The 23,746-nt window shown below is 37.2% G+C and overlaps 2 protein-coding genes across 3 annotated transcripts; both read left to right on the top strand.

Moving 5' to 3' along the window:
- The first annotated feature begins 1,100 nt into the window (after positions 1–1,100).
- Positions 1,101–6,867, top strand: e2f4 (E2F transcription factor 4). Of its 2 annotated transcripts, none has more exons than XM_055155798.1 (11): positions 1,101–1,478; positions 2,607–2,716; positions 3,412–3,573; positions 3,682–3,725; positions 3,796–3,860; positions 3,929–4,111; positions 4,285–4,375; positions 4,466–4,606; positions 4,966–5,013; positions 5,183–5,227; positions 5,320–6,867. In XM_055155798.1, the coding sequence occupies exons 1-11, from the start codon at positions 1,314–1,316 to the stop codon at positions 5,433–5,435; spliced, it is 1,170 nt and encodes a 389-aa protein (XP_055011773.1). In that variant the 5' UTR covers positions 1,101–1,313; the 3' UTR covers positions 5,436–6,867. The 2 variants fall into 2 exon arrangements, with proteins under 2 accessions (XP_055011773.1, XP_055011774.1); XM_055155799.1 differs by having other exon boundaries at positions 1,103–1,478; positions 4,288–4,375.
- A 495-nt stretch (positions 6,868–7,362) lies between these two features.
- elmo3 (engulfment and cell motility 3) lies at positions 7,363–23,701 on the top strand. The gene is given in 22 exon segments (XM_020934854.2): positions 7,363–7,625; positions 9,482–9,586; positions 10,612–10,652; positions 10,739–10,811; positions 12,042–12,092; positions 13,556–13,725; positions 14,153–14,252; positions 14,335–14,387; positions 14,389–14,484; positions 15,480–15,558; positions 16,088–16,138; positions 16,222–16,344; positions 16,709–16,831; positions 16,919–17,023; positions 17,376–17,484; positions 17,570–17,706; positions 20,427–20,590; positions 21,301–21,413; positions 21,495–21,599; positions 21,805–21,884; positions 21,993–22,070; positions 22,666–23,701. Coding segments are annotated over 21 exon segments (2,142 nt in total). The 5' UTR covers positions 7,363–7,625; positions 9,482–9,508; the 3' UTR covers positions 22,879–23,701.
- Positions 23,702–23,746: the final 45 nt, after the last annotated feature.

Here is a 23,746-nt window from a genome sequence, read left to right as displayed (position 1 = left end):
GAGAAGTGCTCCTGCACTTTCGTAACAAGAGCGATACGTGACGATTAGGTTTACAGGAGCACGTTTTATTATATATTAAGAATTATTTGTGGGGTTATTAGTTGAATGTGTGATAGAGAGGGTTCTACAAAATATTTGGTTTGGAATATATTTAAACTTTCATGTGCCAGAAGTACTTTTATGCACATACGCCACCTTGTGGAGAAATATGGAGAAAATCTCAAACCCCAGGGATTTTTTTTTTTTTTTACCCCAGAGAACTAAAGTAGACAGTTTTAAGTTTTTAACAGCAACAACAACAACAACAACAACAACAACAACAACAAGGAAAAATACGATTACAAATTTGATCTTGTTATGTCTAAACTACAGTGTACAGCACATTTAGGCTAAAATACACTTCGCTTAACTCTAACAGTATTATTAAAGTTACTTTCAGGAGGTGGCACATTGAGAGTTAATACCACGCTTTAGAACATTCTCCATGAGATAGAATGATCTGTGAAAGATTATCCAAAGGAAAATCATTTCCATGGAAACAAGCGGAAGGCCCTCCTCCAGGCCAAATACCAGTAAGGTTTGTGGAGATGCAAGTCCTTTCACACAAGAAAGTATACTTGAACATGTTGAAACAAACAAAAACATGTTTTATTTTAGTCTACATACTGTGGTTTTAATATTAGGTAAAATGGTCCGTGTCAGCATAGTGATAATTATACAACGCACACTTTAAATGGTTTAATTATTGTGTCCATATCACTTTGAAGAAAAGAAAAGACTTTGCTTGTTTGCTTTGTTTACAGAAACGCTTCTTCGTGCACGCATAAACGCGCGTCCGTGAGTTTTCTTGAAGTTTGAGTTAAGAAGGGTTTATCTATAAATTGCTCAATTCATAAAAGACGAATAATCTGGTTCATTGTTTTTTAATGACACTATATATTTTATATTCATTCCCTAAATATTAACAGCATTTTACTTTTAACTATCTATTACAATTTTCTAAATATTTTAGTTTGCACGAGACGTTTTGTGTTGTTTTACGTTTTCAATGGAAATGCGCAGACGCAGCCAGTCCCTCATACGGTTGAACCGTCCCGTCATACCTCGCGTGGCCAACGGCTCACTTCACCGACTGTCTGTTCATTGAAACACCCTGCGCCGCGGACTCAACTAAATTTATGGGAAATATTTGAAAACCAATACGCATTTACAAATACAATCACTTCTTCGTCCCTGTGAACGTCCGATTGCGGTGGAGGGCTGTGCATTGTCGGGTCGCTGGCAGGGTTCGGTCGGGGAGGCAGGGGGAAGTGATGATGGAGCTGGAGACGGCCAGTAACAGAGGCGAACTGGGAGCTATGGGGGACTCTCTGCAGCCACAAACACCCAGCAGACACGAAAAGAGCTTAGGACTGCTCACGACTAAGTTTGTTACGCTACTACAGGAGGCCAAAGACGGAGTTCTTGATCTCAAAGCTGTGAGTAAACACACCACCGCTTTTGTTGTTAGCTAGCACATGTCATTTTGAGCCACCCGCTGCTGTCGTTGGGTTACATTCACTTTTGCTAGCTCACTCATTAGCCTAGCCTAGCTGTGTGACAGGCACATTCGAATAAATAACTCTAGCTTCTCGTTTTACTATTCCACTTTTTATTTCTGTAGTCGGGATACACACATTTACTGTATGCCTCGTGTTAAATGGCCGAGGACTCTATAGTGAACCAACTTTAGCTGAACTTTTCTGACTCTGCCCCCTGCAGATTCAGAGTTTAAAAGTGGGTCATCTTTTGTCATTCTTTTCAAGAGTAGCGCTTCTGCATCTTCACACATGAATAATTATGCTTCAATGACACTGACGCTTTGATGTATTTGCACCCAGCACTAAAACCTTCAAGTTTAAATTAAAATATATTCTTACTACCCTGGCCAAACATATACAATACATTATATATGATGTAAAATTCAAATGGTGTTTTTTCAGTGCTTGCGTTTATTTTACTATATTTCTGGTGCTGCTGTTTTCCCCCATGCTCCTGACCATTACCCATCAGAGGGTTTACATGTGGGTCACAGAGGGTGGCCAGATTATCAGCGTCACACATGTTATTATCAATCATATCAGTCTGTTGAAAACCCAGGCCTGTCACATTAACACATTTTGAAGCACAATATATTGCTACAGAGATACTGCAATAGACTTTAATATTGAAACTACTTAATGCCACTGTCACAAAAACAATAATGCAAAATCATCCTAGTAAACTATTTTACATAAACATTAAAAGGCAAAGTTGCAAACAAGTAAATCATGGAATGTATGTATAAATGATTAGCCATAGAAATCACTTATTCAACCATTTACAACTCAAATCTTTTAATATTACAAAAAAATATCCCACAGAAATTGTAGACTCAATAAATGTTCCCCAAAATATATTGTTGCACATTTCATATATGAACGATATATGACATAAACTATACTGCAGTCCATATAGTAATTACAGACAGGCCTACAGTTGTATTGCATTGTATTTATTTAATATTCTGACATAAAGTCCTGCATTTGATTGTAAGATAATTATTCATTTTTTCTCTTGTCTATTAGGCAGCTGACACATTAGCAGTGCGGCAAAAGCGGCGCATTTACGATATCACTAATGTCCTGGAGGGAATTGGACTGATAGAGAAGAAGTCCAAGAACAGTATTCAGTGGAAGTAAGTAAACATTGGTGTGAATGTTCAGTTCATGAAAGAGTAGTGCTTCTATTTCTACATCACCATGGTACAGTACCAACCAATTGTGAACTACATGCTGTATCATCAACTTGTGGTTTTCAATTTTCTACTACACATCATTTTTATATGGTTGCATCTTACATATTTTTGCATGTTTATGTCTTGTGTGAAAACAGCCCCATCAGTAATGTACACCACTCAAATTTTTTTAATATTGGGGCAGGGTGATATGCCCTAGAATTCCTCAATATTAAATATGACCACATACAATATATTCAATAATTGTAACTGAAGACTTAATTACACTGTTATTTGGTCTTTTTAGTTTCTCTTTCACTGTGCAGATCCATTCTGTGATTTAAATTATAATGGAATTGAAATTATTGTGATACTTATTTGTTTCCATATTTGAGCAGCACTACTACAGCTGAGCCTCCATCAACCTTTTTTCAAGTTGCTCTAGGTCTCTAGCAGTAGCTGCGATATGCATGCAAATTACATCACAGTATTTAAATTGCATTTCACCTACAAAGATCAATATATCATTAGAGGTGACCCAATCTCTCATCCTTGTCTGTCTTTTACTATAATCACCATTTAATTCCATAATTGAACAAAATGATGTATGTTGATCTGACCTGTGTTTTTATTTGTTACTCTTATATCAACCTTAGGGGTGTTGGTCCTGGATGCAACACAAGAGAAATTGCAGATAAACTGATAGATCTCAAGGCTGAACTTGATGACCTCGCTCTCAGGGAACATGAGCTGGACCAGCAGAGAGTGTGGGTCCAACAAAGCATCAAGAATGTCACAGATGACTCCAATAACAGTCCATATCTTTTTGTTTATTTGTATTAATCATGTTCTGTATACTGGAGTACTGCTAAAACCACTAAACCTTTATTTGCAATTATTTTTTATTATCCTTAATTCGCTTATACTATGGCTTATGTAAAACACGAAGATCTCTGTGGAGTTTTCAAAGGTAATTCTGGCCACAACATTGCATTTATAATTCTTTACTTGCTTTGTCTAAAAAAAAAGATTTGTTGCAGGTGACACACTTCTTGCGATCCGTGCTCCAATTGGTACACAACTAGAGGTGCCCATCCCTGAAACTGTAAGTGAATATGTTTATATTGGCTCTCGAGTATACCCTGCATTGTAAATGTCTATATCTGCGTTTAGGTGGTTAATGGACAAAGGAAATATCAGATTCGTCTCAAAAGTTCATCTGGGCCTATAGAAGTATTGTTGGTCAATAAGGACCCATCCAGTGCCTCTCCTGTAGTTTTGCCTGTTCCTCCTCCAGATGATGTTCTCCAGAGTCTTCCAGCCCCTACCTCACAGACCCCCGCTGCAGCCTCACAGGTCAGTACAAGTCTTGTCATTTAAAGGAACTGTGGAACTTTTCTTACTGTGAGCAGGATCACTTCTTCACATATTGATCCGGCATGACCTGTAACTTGGCCTAGTGAAGTCGTAGTGCACCTTTTTAAATGTGTAAAAATACAGTTTGGCTAAAATCACTCTTTTTCCCCAAGCAGATCTCCAAAACAGGTGTTACACCTTCAATCAAATCTGGTTCCACTCCAACATCAGTTAGTGCGACCAGCCTCCCGACCAAAACAACAGGTGCAAAAATATATTACACTTAAACCAAAACATCAGTAATCTGTAAGGAATATAATATTTTTGTGACTGAAACTTTAATTTTCCATTTAGAACCAACAACCACGTCTCCCCTCACCCCGACAACAGAGACTCCTACAGTTGGTCAGCAACTTCAGTCGTCTGCTTCTTTGGACAGTTCAGCGTCATCTGCCTCTGCAGTATTTGAGCCCATCAAGTCAGATCCCTCTGAACGTGAGTTATTGTTGAAAGCTGTCCTTTATTTGGTTTGTACACATGATAGCAATGTATTGTTTTTATGTTCTATTTTGGATAATGGTGAACTGTTTAAATACCTATTTTAAATTAAGTAATTTTGTTCTTTATTTAAATGACATGAAGAATCTATAGGCAATGCATAGAATAAAATACAGAGACTGAGGAGAGAGAGTAGAGCCACATTTGTCTATGATAAATATATCACACACTTCGACGCAAGAACAGAGCAAAACATGAGGAGAGTTTGTATGAATAATAAATATCAGAATGCATGGATGTCATAATTTATTTGTCCGTTTATCCGTAATTTATAATTGTGTAACTCTCTCTTATAGTGTTGGACTTTCCCAAAGAACTGTCTGAGATGTTTGATCCCACAAAAGGTGACGGTACAGTGTATATATCGTAGTCATTTATATATTGCCATTAATAACATGGCCACTGTTAAGGGGGGGTGGTAACCATGTGTTCATTGTGGCTCCTGTTATTGGATAGAATTCATTGTGTTACACTATTCAGATCTAACATTTCTCATGTATTTATGTTATATAGAGATTATGGGGGGAGATTTATTGGAAGACCTAATGTCCTCTGAAGGTAAATGACTATGTTTATGTGTATACAAACCTATTACTGCATTATTTTTTTTGTTTTGGACTTATTACTCCTGTTATGTCTTTGACCACCAGTGTTTTCGCCGCTCCTCCGTCTGTCCCCACCACCTAGTGACCATGACTACATTTATAACCTGGATGAGACTGAAGGCCTGTGCGATCTATTTGATGTCCCAATATTAAACCTCTGACCTCAAAGAGTCTTCTGAGAAACTTCTTCAAACACGCTTTTGTACCCTGTTTTTGTATCTCGCTCATGGACAGTGAGTTCAAAGAGGTGCGTAAAAGACAATGTTGCTGTGACCAGCACTCAAGCTCGCCTCCCTTGGACTAAACCCTGCCTGAGTTGTATAGAAGTAAAAATCTCACAAGGATTTGATTCAGACAAATGATAATCTATTTTTGGATTATTGTGTATGTTTCTATCTTGTATCATGTATGCCTGAGTGAATGTGTGGGTGTTTTTACATGTTTCAGATGTTCCTATCAGGTCAATAATCAAGAAATGGTGAGCACAGCTTTTCAGTGGCAGCTGCTCTTGCATGGCATGAATACGTTCAAATACAGGTGTAAAGTATGCACTGTCCTCTTGTATATAGAAAAATATATTTTGTAAAACTAACACAATATTATTGTGTAGTAACCATATAAATTTGTATAAAGGTTGTTATATAAATAGTTTGATACCAGTGTAAAAAATGCTGTGTATCTTTGAATATGTTGTTTTTAAGCTTTAGTGATGAAACACTGTGAATGCAGTGTGATTTATAAGTCATGACATGATAATGCTGATGAACTACACAGACATGCTAAGGGCATGACAAAGGACCAAAACACTGCAGGGGTTTATACAAATGTTTTACATGTTTGCAGATCACATCAGCTCTACTGCATATGAGACTGTGTTGAACAGACTAAATGTGTTTGACTGTTCATTTTTTCTTTCTTTCTGTTGTACATCAGAGATAGTTCCCACAGTAATATTGTATGTGTAGAAACATTGTGTATGTAAAACATTTCTTTTCACTGATTCAGTGAGCATAGTCACCAAGTCTAAATAATCACTTTTTATATTTGCGCGTCTTTGTATATTTTTGGCACATTTTTGTTTTTTTGATTTACTGTACCTTCTGTTTATCTTTGTTTGATGCTGCCCTTCCTCTTTTCTCAGTACAGTGGACAGATGTGCAGCAATTCACAAGTGATGGGTGCATTAACTTACAAATGTTGCCATAATTCATCATGATCCTACACTGTCTTTCATGAAATGTTTTGAGTTAAAGCGCTCTGCCATGCTTTTGTTCAAATTGCAGCTTGTATAGTAGCATTTATTTTTTATACTTGCTTGATACGACAGGGTTGTGGGCTTTTTGGCTAAGGTTGGACATAATCTCTAAGAACTTAATTTCCCCTTTATCAATGCATCTGGATTGATTGAAGCACTTTACATCACTGGATGGACTGGACACTATTGACCCACAAGGTCAGCAGTGTGCCGCCTGGTTTGGCCAGTGTTGTGAACTGTGGTTTAGAATCAGCAATCAACAAGGAGACTCAAGCCAACAGGCTCAACACCAAGCTGAAGATGTATGGTTAAAATAAACAATTTTGTGGGAAAATGTCTTATTCGGTTTTTTTTTTTTTTTGGGGGGGGGGGGGGGGGGCAATATGGAGAACGCTGCCATTGATAGGGCTTATCTTTTGGCTGCACATGGTGATACTGTCCTTGAATTATTTCCTGCAAATAAAGAAGCTGACATTCATTTGTAATGTCCAACGGCAGTGTGGCTAATCAAGCTTGTAAAGCACATTACAAGAGTAAGTCATTATAGAGTCCAATAGGCCACTGACTTTACAGCCAATGGATAATTAAGACAGTAGAGGGCGGCTGTGTCTTCTGTATCTACGAATTTGTTCTCTCTGCGCTCACATCCTGCAAATTGTCTCCAGAATAATTGTCCAGTTTGACTAGGCAACCACCAAGCCTAGGCCAATAAAAACATTATTCACTATTTTGTATGTTTGTTTTAGCTTTCAAGTTTAAAAGGCAGCACGATGTATGCCTTTAATTTGAAAGGTTGTACCTTAGTGACTTGAATTACAAGTGCTTATGTCAAATCCGGAAATGGTCGCGCTTAACTCGACTCTCTTGACAGCGGACATTTGGTGAATAACTTCACCCAACCCGGAACTTTTTCAGATGGTTAAAAGTCCGAAATCTTTACCAAGACCTTTGAACTATATTTTTTATACATTTGGGATGTTATCGCAAGTAAAGTGACGTGTGTAAAAGTGACTTCAGCTTAGAGAAAAACAATCAGCGCAAATGTGTGCGGTGGTTCCCGCAGGACAGTAGCCCTCGACTTGTCTTCTTGTACCAGGTAGGACCATTCGGTAGGACCTTTTAGTAAGACCATTTGGTAGGACTCGGGACAAAACTGCACTATCTGTTTATATGAGCTGCTATAATAACCTACTGTAAATCTTGTTCACAATAAGGAGCAGAGCTGACCTACGGTTTGAGGGAAAGTCAAACTTTTTAGAAACATTTTTGTATGATTTTCATTCGGCCTAATATTAGTTATAATGTCTTGTTTTATCATGCAAATGATCAGCCCCAAACGTTTAGTTAATAGTCCACGATGTCAGGTCTGGAATTCCTGGCAGCTGAGACCCTCCCACTCCGCTGTGGTGGTCCGCAGGGAGCTGAGGTGAGGGCTCTGGGCCAGGGCAGACCCTTCCGGGGCAAACCCTCTCGGGGCAAGCCCTCACGGGGGCCGGCAGAGACCCTCACCCTGAACCGGGCTGCAGCTCAACAAAAGGGGGAGCGTGCGTTAAGCCTAATGAATCAAAGTGTTCACTGAACAATTCATGACAGCTGCTGCTAAAGCAGTCGTTTGCACGAATTCATTTGCACGGATATCACAGTGTAAACCTAATCTACTTTAAATGAAGGAAGGCAACACGTAGCTTTATGAATAACAGCTTTATGAATAACATTGAACATCATAAAATTAGGCCTAGTTGTGATTTGTTGATTATATAAGTGTGTACAATTATCCATTGTCACTGTGCAAAAGTGATTGTAGCTTAACCCTTTTTAGACGAGGTTCGTTTTGACCATAATCACTTCAACTGTAGGCCTGAGTCTGAAAAGTGTGTATAGCAGGTACAGACATAGACCTCAGCTGACTGACTCTGTTTAAAACACCAAAAAGCAATTAAATCCTTTGTCAAGCAAAAAGTGGCAGTAGAGTTTGTTGGTCTCACAAATTTACCAATAGCCAGTCAAATATCAGCTTTTATACCACACTTATGTTCTTGATTGACTCAGACTCAGAGACAGACTTTGAGCAATGATGCAAAGTTTTGTGTTACAGTCGTGTTAATCCATTTCTAAACTTGTGAATATTTGGCAAGATAAGCAGCACATATTAGTGTTCCTCCAGGCTTGCCCCGACATGAGCACACAGCCCTGTCATCCACAGATACCCTGAAATATGGCTGTCTGTGATCTCCTCAGGAAGTGCAGTATGTGTGTATTATTAACTGTTTTGATAGAAATTAAAGTTTAGATTCAAATAGTTTCAGAGTTTCAGTTTCATAAATATTAGCATACAGTACTGGTTTCTGATTACTGTAAGTGTACTGTAAGTGGATTGGTTGGAGCAGTGTAGGTAAAAAAGCGTTTTTACAGAAATTCTAATTATAGTGTCTTTGTGAGGAAGTCCTGGTCATGGTTTACTTTTACTTTTTTGTTGAATCACAAGTAAAATTTCATGCTTTCACACATAAGAAGTGTTTTTGACTGACTAAAAACATTCCAAATAGAAAATCAGGATAGAGAATAGAGCAAGGGTTAACAAAGACAAGCTCTGACTCTTCATCCTGTGCTCATGATGATTGTATGGGACTGTGTATAGTTTCCACATGCTGAGTCTGTGAGGAAAGAAGTAAACGTGAGGAGGGGGAGGACTGAAGTACCACATCTTCTGTAGCTCTGAGAATACTGTGAGGGCTGAGGAGGAAGTGAGTCTGACGTCTGCTGGGAGCAGGGACCATCTGGGGAAATTAAAGTCTGCAGTGAGTTTAAAAAAAAACATTTAGCAGTCTCAGCTTTATAGCACAGTATCAACTGTAAAAGAGGAAGCAACACTGATAATGAACATAACTGGTCAATGCTTAGTGATATTAAAAGAATTTATTTACTTTGTTTTTTTGTTTTTTTACTTTATAGGAACTGGTGGAGTCAGTAGATGCCAAAATGCCACAACAGAAGGATATAGTAAAAATCGCCATCCAGATGCCTGGGGCATATCCTCAACTCATACAACTGGACCAGGTAACTGATGATTGTCTCCCAGTGTCATGCTAAACACCACTATTGATACAAATGTTAATTCCTCAGCATTTTTTCTTGCTCTTTGAGCAGTATTGATACATTACAGTAAATGCCAATACTGTCCCTGTCTTTTGACATTTTCCTATTGAATTATTTGTTTCTGTATTGTATCTGTACCGTGACTGTGTGAATAGTGAAACTTAAAAAGATGAGATGTGCATATCACTTCCCCAGATACACCTTTAGTACAGTTGTAGCTGCAGCCAAACCCACAAAACTTGTAGATGACAGAATAATGTCAAAGAGAGTATGTTTTAGATAGATATTAGCAGCAGAGTTTTTCTGAATGTGGTATTAATGATAACATCACACATAATAACAGGCAGACAAATGTATTGGGTTCACCCTCTACCATTGCTGGTAGAGTTTATATATAAACATATTATGTAGCGAAGTACTACTTCACATTTGGCCTCTTGTTTCCTCTCCGTGGCCTAGGTGTCTCCAAACACACAGATGAAATGAACTAATCAGAAAGCAGCCACTGCCTCTACCACAAAAAACAAACACTTTGGGTTGACCACCACCTGACCACTAATAGCAGGATGGTAAAGAGCCAGATATGGGCTTAGACTTGTTTATTTTGTTAACACATAACAAGAGCACTGCATTTGCACTGAGGCAAACCATACTGTGGATATTTAGAAAAAATATAAAATGTCATTGAAACAACAGTGGTTCAGTTTAGGATACATTTACTTTCTTCTTTGGATATGGTTTAAAAACTAGTCAGCTGGTCTGTGTTTTCAGTTGAAGACTCAGTCTCACTCTGATTCAAGAGTTATCAGTTCTTCTTAAAGTTATGCAATCCTAAATATGTCTCTGCTTTTTGGGGAATCTAAACTCTGATTTTAAAAGGTTCTCACAAAACTGCTTGGCCTAATTGCACAATTTGCTTCCGAAAATAGATCATGAATATGAAATGCAGTCTATTCATCTGTTTCTCTTTTTTTTTCTATGTACAGAAAAAGCCTCTGTCTGCTGTAATAAAGGAAGTCTGTGATGGGTACGTGAGCCATGAGCAAGTTCAGTGTCATAATTATGTGGGATGTGTTTTTGGCATATGTTTTTTTTTTTTTTTTCTGTGTTTAGATGGAATCTCCCAGGTCCGGACAACTACGCTATGCAATATGCAGATGGAGTGCAGACCTATATCACTGAATCAGTAAGTTGTACTATATGTATAATGTGTAGGGACATGAGTGTTTGGTTAACTGATAATTGTGTTTTTTCGGGTCACAGTATTGTCACAGTTAACTGTGACAATAATAAGTAAAGTTTATTTAATTATATTTTCCAAAAGAAGTAAACCTGTATGTGCTTTAATCTGGCTGTTAATGTGATATTAACTTTAATTTATGATTCAGAAAGTTTGATTTCATAAAGCAGGTTCATACTATAGGAATATTGTAAGGAAAGACTGTATATAAAAATGATTTTAGGATTTTTTTGGTGCTGGTGTCAGTAATTGAGAATAATTTATTTTCTTCTTACAGTAAAAGCACTAACATTTGATACTGTGACAGTGACTTATAATGTGCACTGGCACTAACACTAAACTGGGCTGTGATGGTGTGTGATAGCTAACACAAGAAGCAGAAAACAGCTGGAAAAACACTCAGGGTGTCGGGTAACTTTTCAGAGATCCACTGTTTGGCATGGAGACAATCTGTTATGCAGTTCTTTTCAAATGCAAAACTGAACTTTTACCTTAGCTAACTCACCACGGTGACAAAAATGCTTCTAAATCCAGCTTTAAGTGAGAGTGTTAGGCCCTATATCTTTGTTCTTCAAAATTACCATAAATGATTAATTAATTGTTTACACTGTCAGTTAGTATTAAAATCCCATTAAAGGTGCATTGTGTAATTTTCTGGTAGAGGGTTTGTCAAATGCTTTTCTCCATGGAGATGATATTGTTTTGTCTGGAATATTTCCCAGTATGGTATTAAACATTTCTATCTTCATGGAGGCCAAAGCGGACCAAGTTACAGGTCAGATCTGTTTGACTGTTTGTTTTTCTAGGTATTTTTGAGCATTGAGTCTACCTGTAATTGAATAAAGGTAAGGTAGAGTTGTTTAATGCCATACTGAGGAACCCCCAGCCAAAAAGTTGCTTTGTGCACCTTCAAAGGAACAGTATGAAAAGCAGCGACAAGTTAACACTTTTGCTCATGAGGCATTTTTTCACATCTGCTTTACCCTTTGCGCAGTGCTGTACTCTGTATTTAGAAACGTGCACAGCGTTAGAGTTTATCTTTACCAAATTGCCAATGTGTGAAAAGCAAGTCTACACCTCAGCATTTTGTGGTCAGTGACACAAAACCAAAGGTACTTTATTTATACATCTTCATTGCTCATATCACATGTTCATCTCTGAGTCTGTGTTTTGCAGAATCGCCTTGACATAAAGAACGGTTGCATTCTACGTCTCACCAAGGCCCCGGTCAGTCTCCATTTTTACTTATCCTACTAAATATTTCCATGTTTACTCTTAAGACTTACAAGCCTCAGATTCAGACAACTTTATTAATCCCACCAGGGGTAATTAGTTTGAGCCGCAAAAAACACAGTAGTGACAAACAAACATTCAATACATGGAGCGATTCTGAACAAAGAGGAGCTCAAAGGTCTAAGAGGCACCCAATAAAAAAACATTACATCAACGCAGAATTTTAAAGGCAAATGGCAGAAGGGATAAATTATTTCAGATACATATAGGGGACAATATAGGCCTGCTTCACACTTCCACAGATATTTAACACTCACTTTTCAAACACTGCAGATTTAGCAGTTGTACATTTACACAGTTGACAGAAACATTATTAAATATTTTGTGTGTACCTAATGAGGGATTACATCATTTTACATCTTACAACAAAGGTTTGTCGCACCATCTCATGCAAACAACTACTATTATTTCATATATCTGATGTCCATATGCATCTGAAATGTAGAAAGTAGTAAACATCAAGGAAAAAAAATTTTGAATGAGGGGGTGTGTCTTTTTGGGCGGTGTGGTTTTGCATAGCACTGAACAGAATTGTTTGTTTTGCATTTGTCTGGTGTATAATTATAAAAACAACTGTCTGAGAATTAATCACATTTATCCAGTTCAGAGTAGTATGTGCACTCGTTCTGTCACTCAAAACCTGGAACATCAAGTCTTTTCTATACTGCAAGTATCACAAAACTTAACTAGTAAAATATATTAGGTCTATACTTTTTTATAATTTCATTTTGACAGTATAGAAAAAATTATTTGAAATAATCATAATTTCAATTTTGAGCAAAATAATTGTGATTTAGATTTTTACTATAATCCTCCCAACGTGACTCTGCATTAAGTACCTTGGTCTGACCCTTGTTTCTACTGGGAAAAGAACTAATATTTTATCAATAAAGGGACACATTATGGCCTGTATTGCGCTATGTTATAATGTAGTTTCCTCTTCAGAAACATACCTGGAGTAGTGTTTTGTTTCATTCACACGTTTAACACACAAAACCCTGCATACTTACTCTGAGCGCTCCTGTCAAACTGATAACACTCTGCTCCACCTTCTGATGTCATGTGGTAATATAGGAAGTGCTCCACTGTGTTTTTTAAACTCCATATACCTTCACTAGAATCTTTTGGATGATTTCAGCCCTGGAATTGCTAATCTCTATTAAGGTAAACGGTAGCTGGTGACTTTAAAACTACCACATCGTGACATCATAAGGTGGAACAGAGCAGAGTTGTTGACAGTCTAATAATAAGCTTACACAAACATATGTGAATGAAACAAAACACAACTCCAGGTATGTTTTTGATGAGGTAGCAATGTCATAACATGGCTTAAAGTTCACAAGAGTAAATTGTGCATAATATACCTTTAATTCACATAAGTTGTGTTGTTTTTACAGGGTCGTTGTGCAGAAGATTTGTTCAAAGGCGTCCAAAGCTCAGACTCAGGCGTGCGCTGTGATTCGCTGAAGGAACTGGCCAGTGTATCCACAGATGTGACTTTTGCACAAGAGTTCATAAGCAGAGATGGGCACCTACTGTTGGTCAAGATAGTAGAGGACTCCCATGAGTAAGACTTTATATTGCATTGGACTTGTATGTGTGTGCTGCATGATGATTTGATTGGAAAACATGTCAGCTAGTTTCAGTTTTGTATAAAAACATAAAAGGAGTGAGAGCTTCAGGAGAGTTTTTTCTTAGTTAAAAGTCCAGAATAGATGCTCCTCAAGGACAAAGCTCATAAGCTAACAAGTAGTGAACATAACCATGCTTGTAGTATATTACTTGTGTTAGAGTAAAAAATGATTTAAAAAAAAAGTCCAAGACACTCTGTTGGTTGGCCTGTCCCGTGTAACCAAAAAAAAAACTATTAAATACCTCCAACAAAGTGCCTTGGACTGTGGAACTTTTTTATTGTATCACAGTTAAGTTTTTATACTACAAGTATGGTTATTGTCACAAAATAAAGATAACAAACAGTATGTTGTATTGTCTAGGAGTGCAGTTATCATGACACATACACTAACTGCCTTTATGGAACTGATGGACCATGGGATTGTGTCATGGGAAAACCTCTCAACTGTCTTCATCAAAAAGGTTGCATAGTTACAACTATTTCTTGTTTGTTTTATGTTGCTTTCGTCCTCTTCCTCTGTGCTCATTCGTTCTCTGGTTTCAGATTGCAAGCTTTGTCAATGGAAAGTCATCCGATGCATCTATCCAGCAGGTTTCTAGACATTCTGGAGAGTATGGTCCTGAGCAGTCATAGCTTATTTCTGCAGGTTAAGAATGAAGTGACCATGGAGCGACTAATAGCTCACCTCCAAGTGTAAGTACATTCAAACTGTTAAGAGATATTGTTAATACTAAAGGTACTATATTATGCAAAATGTACTCCTGTGAGCTTCAGACCATGTCAGAATGTTGTTACCTCCCCCAAAACATACCTGGAGTTGTATTTTGTTTCATTGACACGTGTTTGAGTAACCCTTTATTATCAGCCTGTCTACTGTCTACAAAGCACAAAATGCTCTGTTCCACCTTGTGATCTCATGAACTTATTGTTCAGTAGAGATTGGCAGTTCCAGGGCTGAAATTACCCAAGTGAACATCTATGGAGTTTTAAAAAACACATCATGTATTACCACATGACATCACTGGTGGAAGTGGAGTATTTTCTGTTTGAGAGAAGAACTAAATGTGCAGGGTTTGTGTGTTAAACATGTGTGAATGAAGCAGAACTCCAGATATGTTTTTGGTGAGGAAACAATTATATTATTATAGCATAGATCAGAAAATAGCGTAATATGGACATGCAGTACAGTAGCGTAGCCTTGGTTCACATTGAGGCTGTATGTCCCCAGTACGACCGTGGTAAATACAATATATGTCTGAATTGTTGCACTTTAGTATTGTAGATAGATTATAGAAAAGGTCCCATTGAGATGTTATCGCTTTGCTTTGCCTGGAAAGTTTCACAATATGGTAAATTAAAAATGTGATTTTATTTTCTACAAATACCTTGAAAAACATGCATATGTGAACCGACTCACTTCTCCACAGTTCTGCCAAAGAAATAACATCTTCATGGTGACAGGACCCTCCTCGAGAAAAATTACATAATGCATCATTCATTTCTTTGATGAAACTGTATACTCATCTGTGAAACTTGCCACATTTTACCACAGCTTACCCACAACTTCTGTGAACGCCCTTGCATTTGAAACTACAAAATACATGACATAAACAGCCCGATTTGCCATAAAAAAGGAGGTGCCATTTATACTTAATTACTAATTACTTAACATTTTGTTTATATTTCAGGACAAACCAGCTGATACAAACCAAAGCCATGGCTCTGCTTATGGCTTTACTGCAGACTGCTGGAGACTCAGACAGAGAGGTATGACTGAACTAATCCCTTTGTAAACACTCATATTTCCACTTGGCTTTTTTCCGTTTCTTTTTTGCTGCCACAAATTCCTACTCATTTTCTTCTTGTTCCCATTATTTAATCCAAAGATAATTCTGTTGTATTTACTGACCAAGTAGATTACAACAACTGTTTGTGTTGATTTATTAGTTTTAGAATTCACTTGTCTACATTTCAGTTCTGTAGACAGTGGATCTGTTGTTTAGGTCTATCACTGCTCCTCTCGTATTGTTGGATCACTGTGTTGAAAACAGTTCCCTCATTCATTACTGGCCTCACAGTTTTTGTCACTGTGAGTTACACACTTCCTCATAGTTACAGTAGGTCAACAATTACGCCCTTCTTATCGGCCTGACCCTATGACGTGCTCTTTATGTGTGGTTGAGTGCACAATGCAATTAAATCAAATCTCACCTACCTTTTTCTATACTGACTCTGTAGCTCCACCTCATGTTAAAAGCATGCAATTGCACTTCAACCTGCCCTCTTTCTCTTCCAGGACATGTTTGAGTTTCTAAATAAGAAGAATTTGCGGCAGTATATCTATAAGGTGAAGCAGTTCAGATGATCCAAACGATTCTGTTTATATTATGTCTTTATTGTAGGACTAAAAACATATATTTTTATTTTCAGAACATTATTCATAGTTCGGGTTCGGTCCAGGATGAGATGGCCCACTACCTCTATGTGCTCCAGTCAGTGACATTAAATCATCTAGAGCCCAGAATGAGGACGCCATTGGACAGTTACAACCAGGTAAGCTCGATGATAATATTGTGGAACTTTCTCTGGAATGCTCATGCCAACCCTTTTCTTTCTGAAGGTTTTTTTTTTTTTGAGTCATAGAAGTTATTAATTCATCCCTTCACTGCTCAAATCCAGTCACAGAACTGAAAAACAACAAAAAGTTCCCCTCTAGTACAAAGGAAAACAAAAAACACAAAAAAATACTGACCCTCATCATCTACTGAACGATAACTCTTTATAGTAATTATTGAGATAGGCCAAGCTAAAACCCATGAATAAATTCTGTTATAGTTTTGCAACTTAGATAAACCATTTCACATGCAGGTTCAGAATATTTACCTGGTTGAAATCATGTTTTCTTCCTATTGATCAGGACCAAAGAGACATCCTCCATCGCTTAAGACAGGCTGCGTTTGAGACAGAACCTGAAAACAATTTGACCCATGAAAGACGGCGCTCGCTGTGTGCAAAGGAGTTCAAGAAATTAGGTTTTTCTGTGAGTTTCAATCTAAAAATAAAAAATAAGATTATGTATGTATTTATAACATTGCTTATAATATTTTCTCACCTCTTCAATCATTAGAACAATAGTAATCCTGGGCAAGATTTGGTTCGAACACCTCCTGGTCTGTTAGCGCTGGACACTATGTTTTATTTTGCCACACGGTATCCTGATGCATACAGCAGGGTGAGTAGCATAATTATCTTACTTATGTGTTTCATTTTATACAGATACTTAAAGCTGTATTGTGTAAATTTTTTGGTGGAGTGTCGGTCAAATGCTTTTCTTCATGGAGATGTTATTGCTTTGTCTGTAATATTTCACAGTATGGTTTTAAACCTTTCATTATGGAGACCAAACCAAGTTACAGTCATTAATTTAATAAATGTAAGGTAGAGCTGTTTAATGTCATAGTGTAGAACATTTCAGGCAGATCAATGACATGTCCACAGAGAAAAAACATTTGATGGTCCCTCCACCAGAAAAGTTGCATAGTCCACCTTTAAATAACATTTGTTTATTATGCGTTTTTTCTCAGTTTGTGCTTGAAAACAGCAGTAGAGAAGACAAACATGAGTGTCCCTTTGCCAGGAGCAGCATCCAGCTTACGTTGATCCTGTGTGAAATCCTTAGAATTGGAGAACCTCGTAAGTACAGAGCTTTGATGAAAATGCTGGGAGCTTTGATAGGCAGTTTTAGCTCATCTTGTCAAATATTTTTTTCTGTCAAAAGCCTCAGAGACAGGATCAAACTACCACCCCATCTTCTTCAGTCAGGACCGACTTTTGGAGGAGCTCTTCTGTATTTGCATTCAGCTCCTCAACAAGACATGGAAGGAGATGAGAGCCACACAAGAGGACTTTGATAAGGTACAAAAATACACAATACACATTTACAATTGCTGTTATTTTATACCAATGTTCTGAATAAACAAGTTATTATTCATGACTAGACTGAGGCAAATACACAAGACAACAGAATCACAATATGTTGCTCACTAGTAAAAGGGCATTTGGTCACACAGGGGTTTGTTGTGGTGTATTTGTATTCTCAGTTCATTCTTATGCTAACTGCTCCTGACATGCCTCTATACAAAGCACAGACGGTGTCTCTGAACAACATGGTGACCTTACACACACATTGTTGTATTTATAGTCAGTCCAGCTTTAAGCATTGTTCAGGTGAAATATTGAAAACCCAGTGGTCATAAAAGACGGGATGACTCAGCTTTTGTCCTGGGTCATTTTTCCCCCATCGTCAGACTGCCACAAAGCACTCTCTTGATAGTTATAAAACTTGGCCACCCTTTGACCCTTTAGGTGCAGGCCGTGCTCCATGACAGCAGAGCAGCTTTTGTTTTGGGCCCTCGCCCCCTGCCTCGGCTGCTCTGGGGCAAGGACAAAAGGGCATTAGGTGGACAAAGAGAAGCGTGGTAGGCGGCAAAAACAGAGGGACTAGGAAGCGCAACAGACAAAGCCCCCAAGCCATCAGTAGCAATTACAAATCAAGACAGGAGATGTAAACTAAGGCAAAGGTCAGAACCTAAAGTAGAAAGCACTGAATAGGTAAAATGCGGATAAAATGTTAATCAGTAGTTCTGTAATGATCTTTTTTTTGGCAGCAGCTTTCATGCTCTAAGTATGGACAGTCTGTGCTAACGGTCATTCTTCACATAAGTCCAGAGTGTCCATGTGCTGCAGGGTTTAGGGAGCCCCGCCTCCTATTGGCCAGAGCATCTGACACAGGGGCTGTGACAGTAACAGGGTGTCTGTTTACACAACAGCCACAGGCCTGCACCTCTGCTGTCATGTAGGTGACAGGCCATTCACTTTCACTGAGCCAGTGACAATTTTAGAGTGCATCATTTTCAATTAGAACTAAATGACAGAGAAAAGCAAGAGGATTTAAAGAAGAAAACATGGAGGTAAGGTAACATGGAGGTTCTAATGATTACAATATATTTTTATAGTTTTCTTAAATGAAACTAGTCACAAGGTTCTTTGTTATTATGTTATATATTATTTTATTATGTTATATTATTTAGCTGCTTCTTACACAGACAGTGATCAACAAATGGTATTAGTATACTGTTAATATACCAATAAGAACAGGCCCAGTATTGTCCTCTGTCCTTTTTATGCTTTTTGATCAAACTAAACCAATTTAAACCATAATGCAGGATTAGGATTATGTTTTGTATAAATGGTGAATATTTTAAATTGTTTCTTCTATAGAATATCCATCTCACATGTACAAATAAGTCAATTTCCTCTTTGTTCACCAATTGTTTATAATCTATCAATGGGTGTGAACAAGAATGATCTAGGTCAGCAATCGAGGCAGCGCCAGAGTCGGACATGTCGGCTCAACATTATTGATTAGACCATAGATTGAAATTGAAAATACAGCCACAACATTAAAGCAATAGAACTGATTAACAAATGTTTCCAATTACACTGAACATATTTGAACATATTGACTATTTTTGGGTAACCAAGGTCACCCACTGTCTCTATAGGGATGTATCATTTTAATACAGAAATTGTACAGCTGCTCTTTGTCAGGCATTACTGTCTGACTATTATAATTATTAATAAATGTGTAAGTAAATGTGTTCCACATGCCGACTGCTGCAGAGATAGGAGAACTGGTTTCTTGCTGGTTTCTTGCTGTTTCTTGCTGGGGAAGGGACGCCCTCTAATGTGTAAGGATAGAGCAGGGAAAGCTTTGGGACTTGATTACAACTGGAGAGGCAATTTTAAGAAACAACAAGAAAATCAACTTCTTGCTTTCTCTTAGTACCATAAAGATGTTTTTTTTCATTGGTTTTCATTTCAGTACAAGATCATGTCTTGTTTTTTGCTGTGTAAATATTAAAGTTGTTTGAACTACACTTTTGCTCTCATATTTCAAGTTCGTGTAAATCTTTCTAGTGCTGGTGAGGGAAACTTTTCTGGCATCCTTCAAAAAGGGACCAGCTGAATGAATGTCAGTAAAACTAATCTGAGAAGAAACTGTGTCTCTGCTCTGCACCTAGCTGGCGATCTAATATTTAACACTTTAAAGGTCTTATATTACACAAAATTGACTCTAGTGAAACCATGTTAGAAGGTTGTTACCTGGAGTTGTTTTGTTTCATTCACACATGTTTGAGTCTATCTCCAAAACTGAAAATGCTCAGGTCCACTTTGTGATGTTATGAAGCGGTCATTTTCAAGTTAACAGCTACTTTTTACCTTTAGTTCAGAAGTCATGGGTAATTCTGAAATTATTAAATTAAAAGGTCTGAAATTATCCAAATGATTTTAGTGAAAAACACAGTGGAGGATTTAAGTAAGTAAGTAAGTAGAACTCAGCCTAAATATGCAGAGTTTGTGAGTTAAACGTGTGTGAATGAAATAAAACACAACTCCAGGTAAACAGAAAACAGCGTTATAACAGACCAGAAAATAGTAATATTTGCTTTTTAGTTTTCAAATGTAACCTGCAGATAAGATAAAAGTTATACATTTACTATCTCTTACCAATGTCTGCTCATTGTATTTGATGCTCTGAATAAATAAATGGCTGAACCTCTCTGTGCTCTCAGGTGATGCAGGTGGTGAGGGAGCAGATCACGCGGACACTGTCCAGTAAACCAACGTCTCTGGAGCTTTTCAAAAACAAAGTGAATGCCCTCAACTACAGCGAGATCCTCAAACTACGGCAGACAGAGCGTCTACACCAGGAAGAAACTCTGGCTCCACCTGTGCTGTGAGTGCCCCTGCAAACACATATTATTCTACACTGATTAAAAATATGACCTCAGACTTAAAGGTGCACTGTGTAACTTTTCTGGTGAAGGGCTTGCTATCTGCTAATCTCCATGGAGATGTTATTGCTTTGCCTGGAATGATCTACAACATGGCGTTTATCTAACTTCATAGAAACAAGTCGATGCCACCAGGTCATGTTACAGGTCTGTGGAGTGGTGATTTTGCTCACAGTAAGAAGAATGCAACATATTTACACTATTTAAACACATTTAATTGAATAAATGCATGATAGATAAATTTCATGCCACACTGTAACATTCCACAGCAAAGCAATTACTTTTACTTATTTTATTAAGACTGGTGGCACAAATTATTTTTATTTGAATAATGTCATCTCATTCAATTTGTATAGTTGTCATTTACTGCCTGTATTTACTCTTTCTCCAGTCATTTCTAACCAGTGTAGTGTCATTAATAAGTTTATGATAATATAATGAGCAACAAAGTCTAATTTTGTTGTGTCAGTATAGTCCAGGGTGTTTTTAGACTATGGGGGACAATTCTAGACTATGTGGGACCACCATAGTCTGTATTAATGGGAAGCACTGAGACAAGCAGTTCCCCTCACTCCAAAGTTGCATAGTGCACCTTTAAACTTTATTGATCCACAAGGGAAATTATTTGAACTAATAATAGTATTTGTTTTAGTGAGCTAAAGGAGCGCCTGAAGCCTGAGTTGTTGGACTTGATTCGTCAGCAGAGACTGAACCGGCTGTGTCAGGGCACCATGTTCAGAAAGATAAGCAGCCGGAGGAGACAAGGTTAGACTGAAAAGTACAAATGAAATGAGAGAATAATTATTATGACTAATTTAGATTACTTCAATTTGATTTTTTTTACAGATAAACTTTGGTACTGCCGCTTATCACCAAATCACAAAATGCTTCATTATGGTGATGTGGAGGAGGACACTGACATCCCACCAATCGAAACACTACAAAAGAAAAGTATGTTTCCATTCTATCTGTTATTAAGTTGAGTAATACAAACAAAAAGTAATTCGGTTCAATATGGTTCAATTACTATATTACTTTTTAAAGTAAAAATTGAGCATGCATAATTATACATTTCCAAAAATTTACAAAATTACTATAATTTATTAATAAGCTGTTACCACAATTTCTTTTGTTCATTTTTTTTGCTTTTTTGTAGTTCCTGTGGCAGATATCAAGGGTTTGCTGACAGGAAAAGACTGCCCTCATATGAAAGAAAACAAAGGAAAACAGACAAAGGTTAATTCAAAACTAAAACTACAATTTTATGAAGATAATAATAATATACAGGTAGTAGTATATTATTCATATTTTTGTTTCTTTGTTTTTTGTTTTTTTTTCATACAGGAAGTGCTGGACCTGGCTTTTAGCATCACCTATGATGTAGAGGACAGCCTTAACTTTATTGCCCCCTCTAGAACTGATGTGAGTTTAATCCTGAAATTTTATATTTTATATATACACAAATGAATTTACATAAAATTATATATATATATATATATATATATATATATATATATATATATATATATATATATATATATATATATATATATATATATATATATATATAATATAATACACACATATATGTCGTGTGTGTGTATTATATATATATTATTTAATGTAAATTAATTTGTGTAAAATGTTGAATGTTCATGTGCACCAACAAGTCAAGAATGCACCCTTTCTTGGGATGGCTTGAAAATTACTTTATTGTCTGTATATATTTATCTGCTGTGGAGCTTGGCAGCCCTATTCAGAATCGTCCAATCAAACAATGCTGATGGCCTTTGGATTGAATTAATTCAGAACTGATGAAGCTTATTCAAAGCAGCTCTATAGCTAGTCCAGATAACTTTTATATGCTGTAAATGACTGGACAAACATATGTAAATGCTACTCATAAAACATACTTGTTACTATGCATGTATTTTGTCTTTATGCAGAGTGTGTGTGCAGTGTGTGTCTAGTTTCAATGTGGTCACTAGGTGTGTATCCCTCTCACTGCCTGTTTCAGTTCTGCCTATGGACAGATGGCCTGAGCGTTCTTCTTGGCCGAGAGATGAGCAGCGAGTCCATGCGCAGTGAGCTGGAGATCCTCCTGTCCATGGAGATCAAGCTGCGCCTCCTGGACCTGGAAAACGTTCAGATTCCTGAGCGCGCACCAGCCGTTCCCAAACCACCCAGCAACTACAACTTCTGCTACGACTTCAGCCAAACTGAACAATAGTGTCATCAGTGAAAATTCAGAATGTGTGAAAGGAAATGTGAGTTTGGTTCAGTTCATTACTGCACTTAAATATGCAATCCATTTGAGACACTTTATTCTTTGAGAATTCTGCTCAGGGCAGTGCACACAGCATTGTTTTTAAACTCCATATGGTACTTTTTATAACACACTGCCTACCAACCACTACCCCCTCATCGGCCTTCACCCTCTTTCTCTGAAATCAGTTAAGGCACAGTAATAATTCAGGACTAGTATCTGAATGTGCACAAACCTATGACATTCAAAGCTCATAACTGCTCCAAAGCACCATTGCCTATCTCTGAAAACAGCTACTATACACAGATAAAGATAGTGTGGCTGTCAACTTTATTGCTAAGTTTTCTTTGTGGATTTAGCAAATCTCAAGACTGATCTTTTGCATTAGGTTTACAAATACAAAATCCTTTATATTTATGTTTTTTTTTTTTATCTTAAAATATAGAATTTGGTACTTTTATGAATTTCTACTTTTAATAACAAATGTCTCTGGTACATATTTGACCCAGATTTGTTACCACTATGACTTATGCGTTTTAAATTATGAATGCTCATTTTAACACAGAATAATACATTTATACCTAAAAATTATATTCACTGTTTTACTATGGTACTTTACTGATGTACAGTCATAATGAAAATGTGTCCTGCAGTCTGCTAAAATACAATCATATTCTTGAGTGCTCCACATTCCTGCTTTTGTTTCCAGATACATGCATATACTTTGTGTTGTACAGCATTGCCCATTAAACAGAAATAAACAATTGTTTATGGTAACAAATGGGAAGGTTGCCTGTGTCTGTTAATTAAAATTTATTACACAAACAATAAT

Source organism: Boleophthalmus pectinirostris, unplaced genomic scaffold (genome assembly GCF_026225935.1).
Source record: "Boleophthalmus pectinirostris isolate CB_2022bp ecotype Guang Dong unplaced genomic scaffold, ASM2622593v1 HiC_scaffold_2, whole genome shotgun sequence".
Classification (NCBI taxonomy): Eukaryota; Metazoa; Chordata; class Actinopteri; order Gobiiformes; family Gobiidae; genus Boleophthalmus; species Boleophthalmus pectinirostris.
This window is presented reverse-complemented; position numbering and strand designations above follow the sequence as displayed.

Excerpts from the sequence above, each read along its gene's own strand:
- e2f4 (XM_055155798.1), top strand. The coding sequence starts at position 1,314 with ATGATGGAGCTGGAGACGGCCAGTAACAGAGGCGAACTGGGAGCTATG. Across the intron at positions 1,479-2,606 it reads GAGTTCTTGATCTCAAAGCT|GCAGCTGACACATTAGCAGT; the intron begins GTGAGTAAACAC and ends CTTGTCTATTAG. Across the intron at positions 3,574-3,681 it reads GATGACTCCAATAACAGTCC|TATGGCTTATGTAAAACACG; the intron begins ATATCTTTTTGT and ends ATTCGCTTATAC.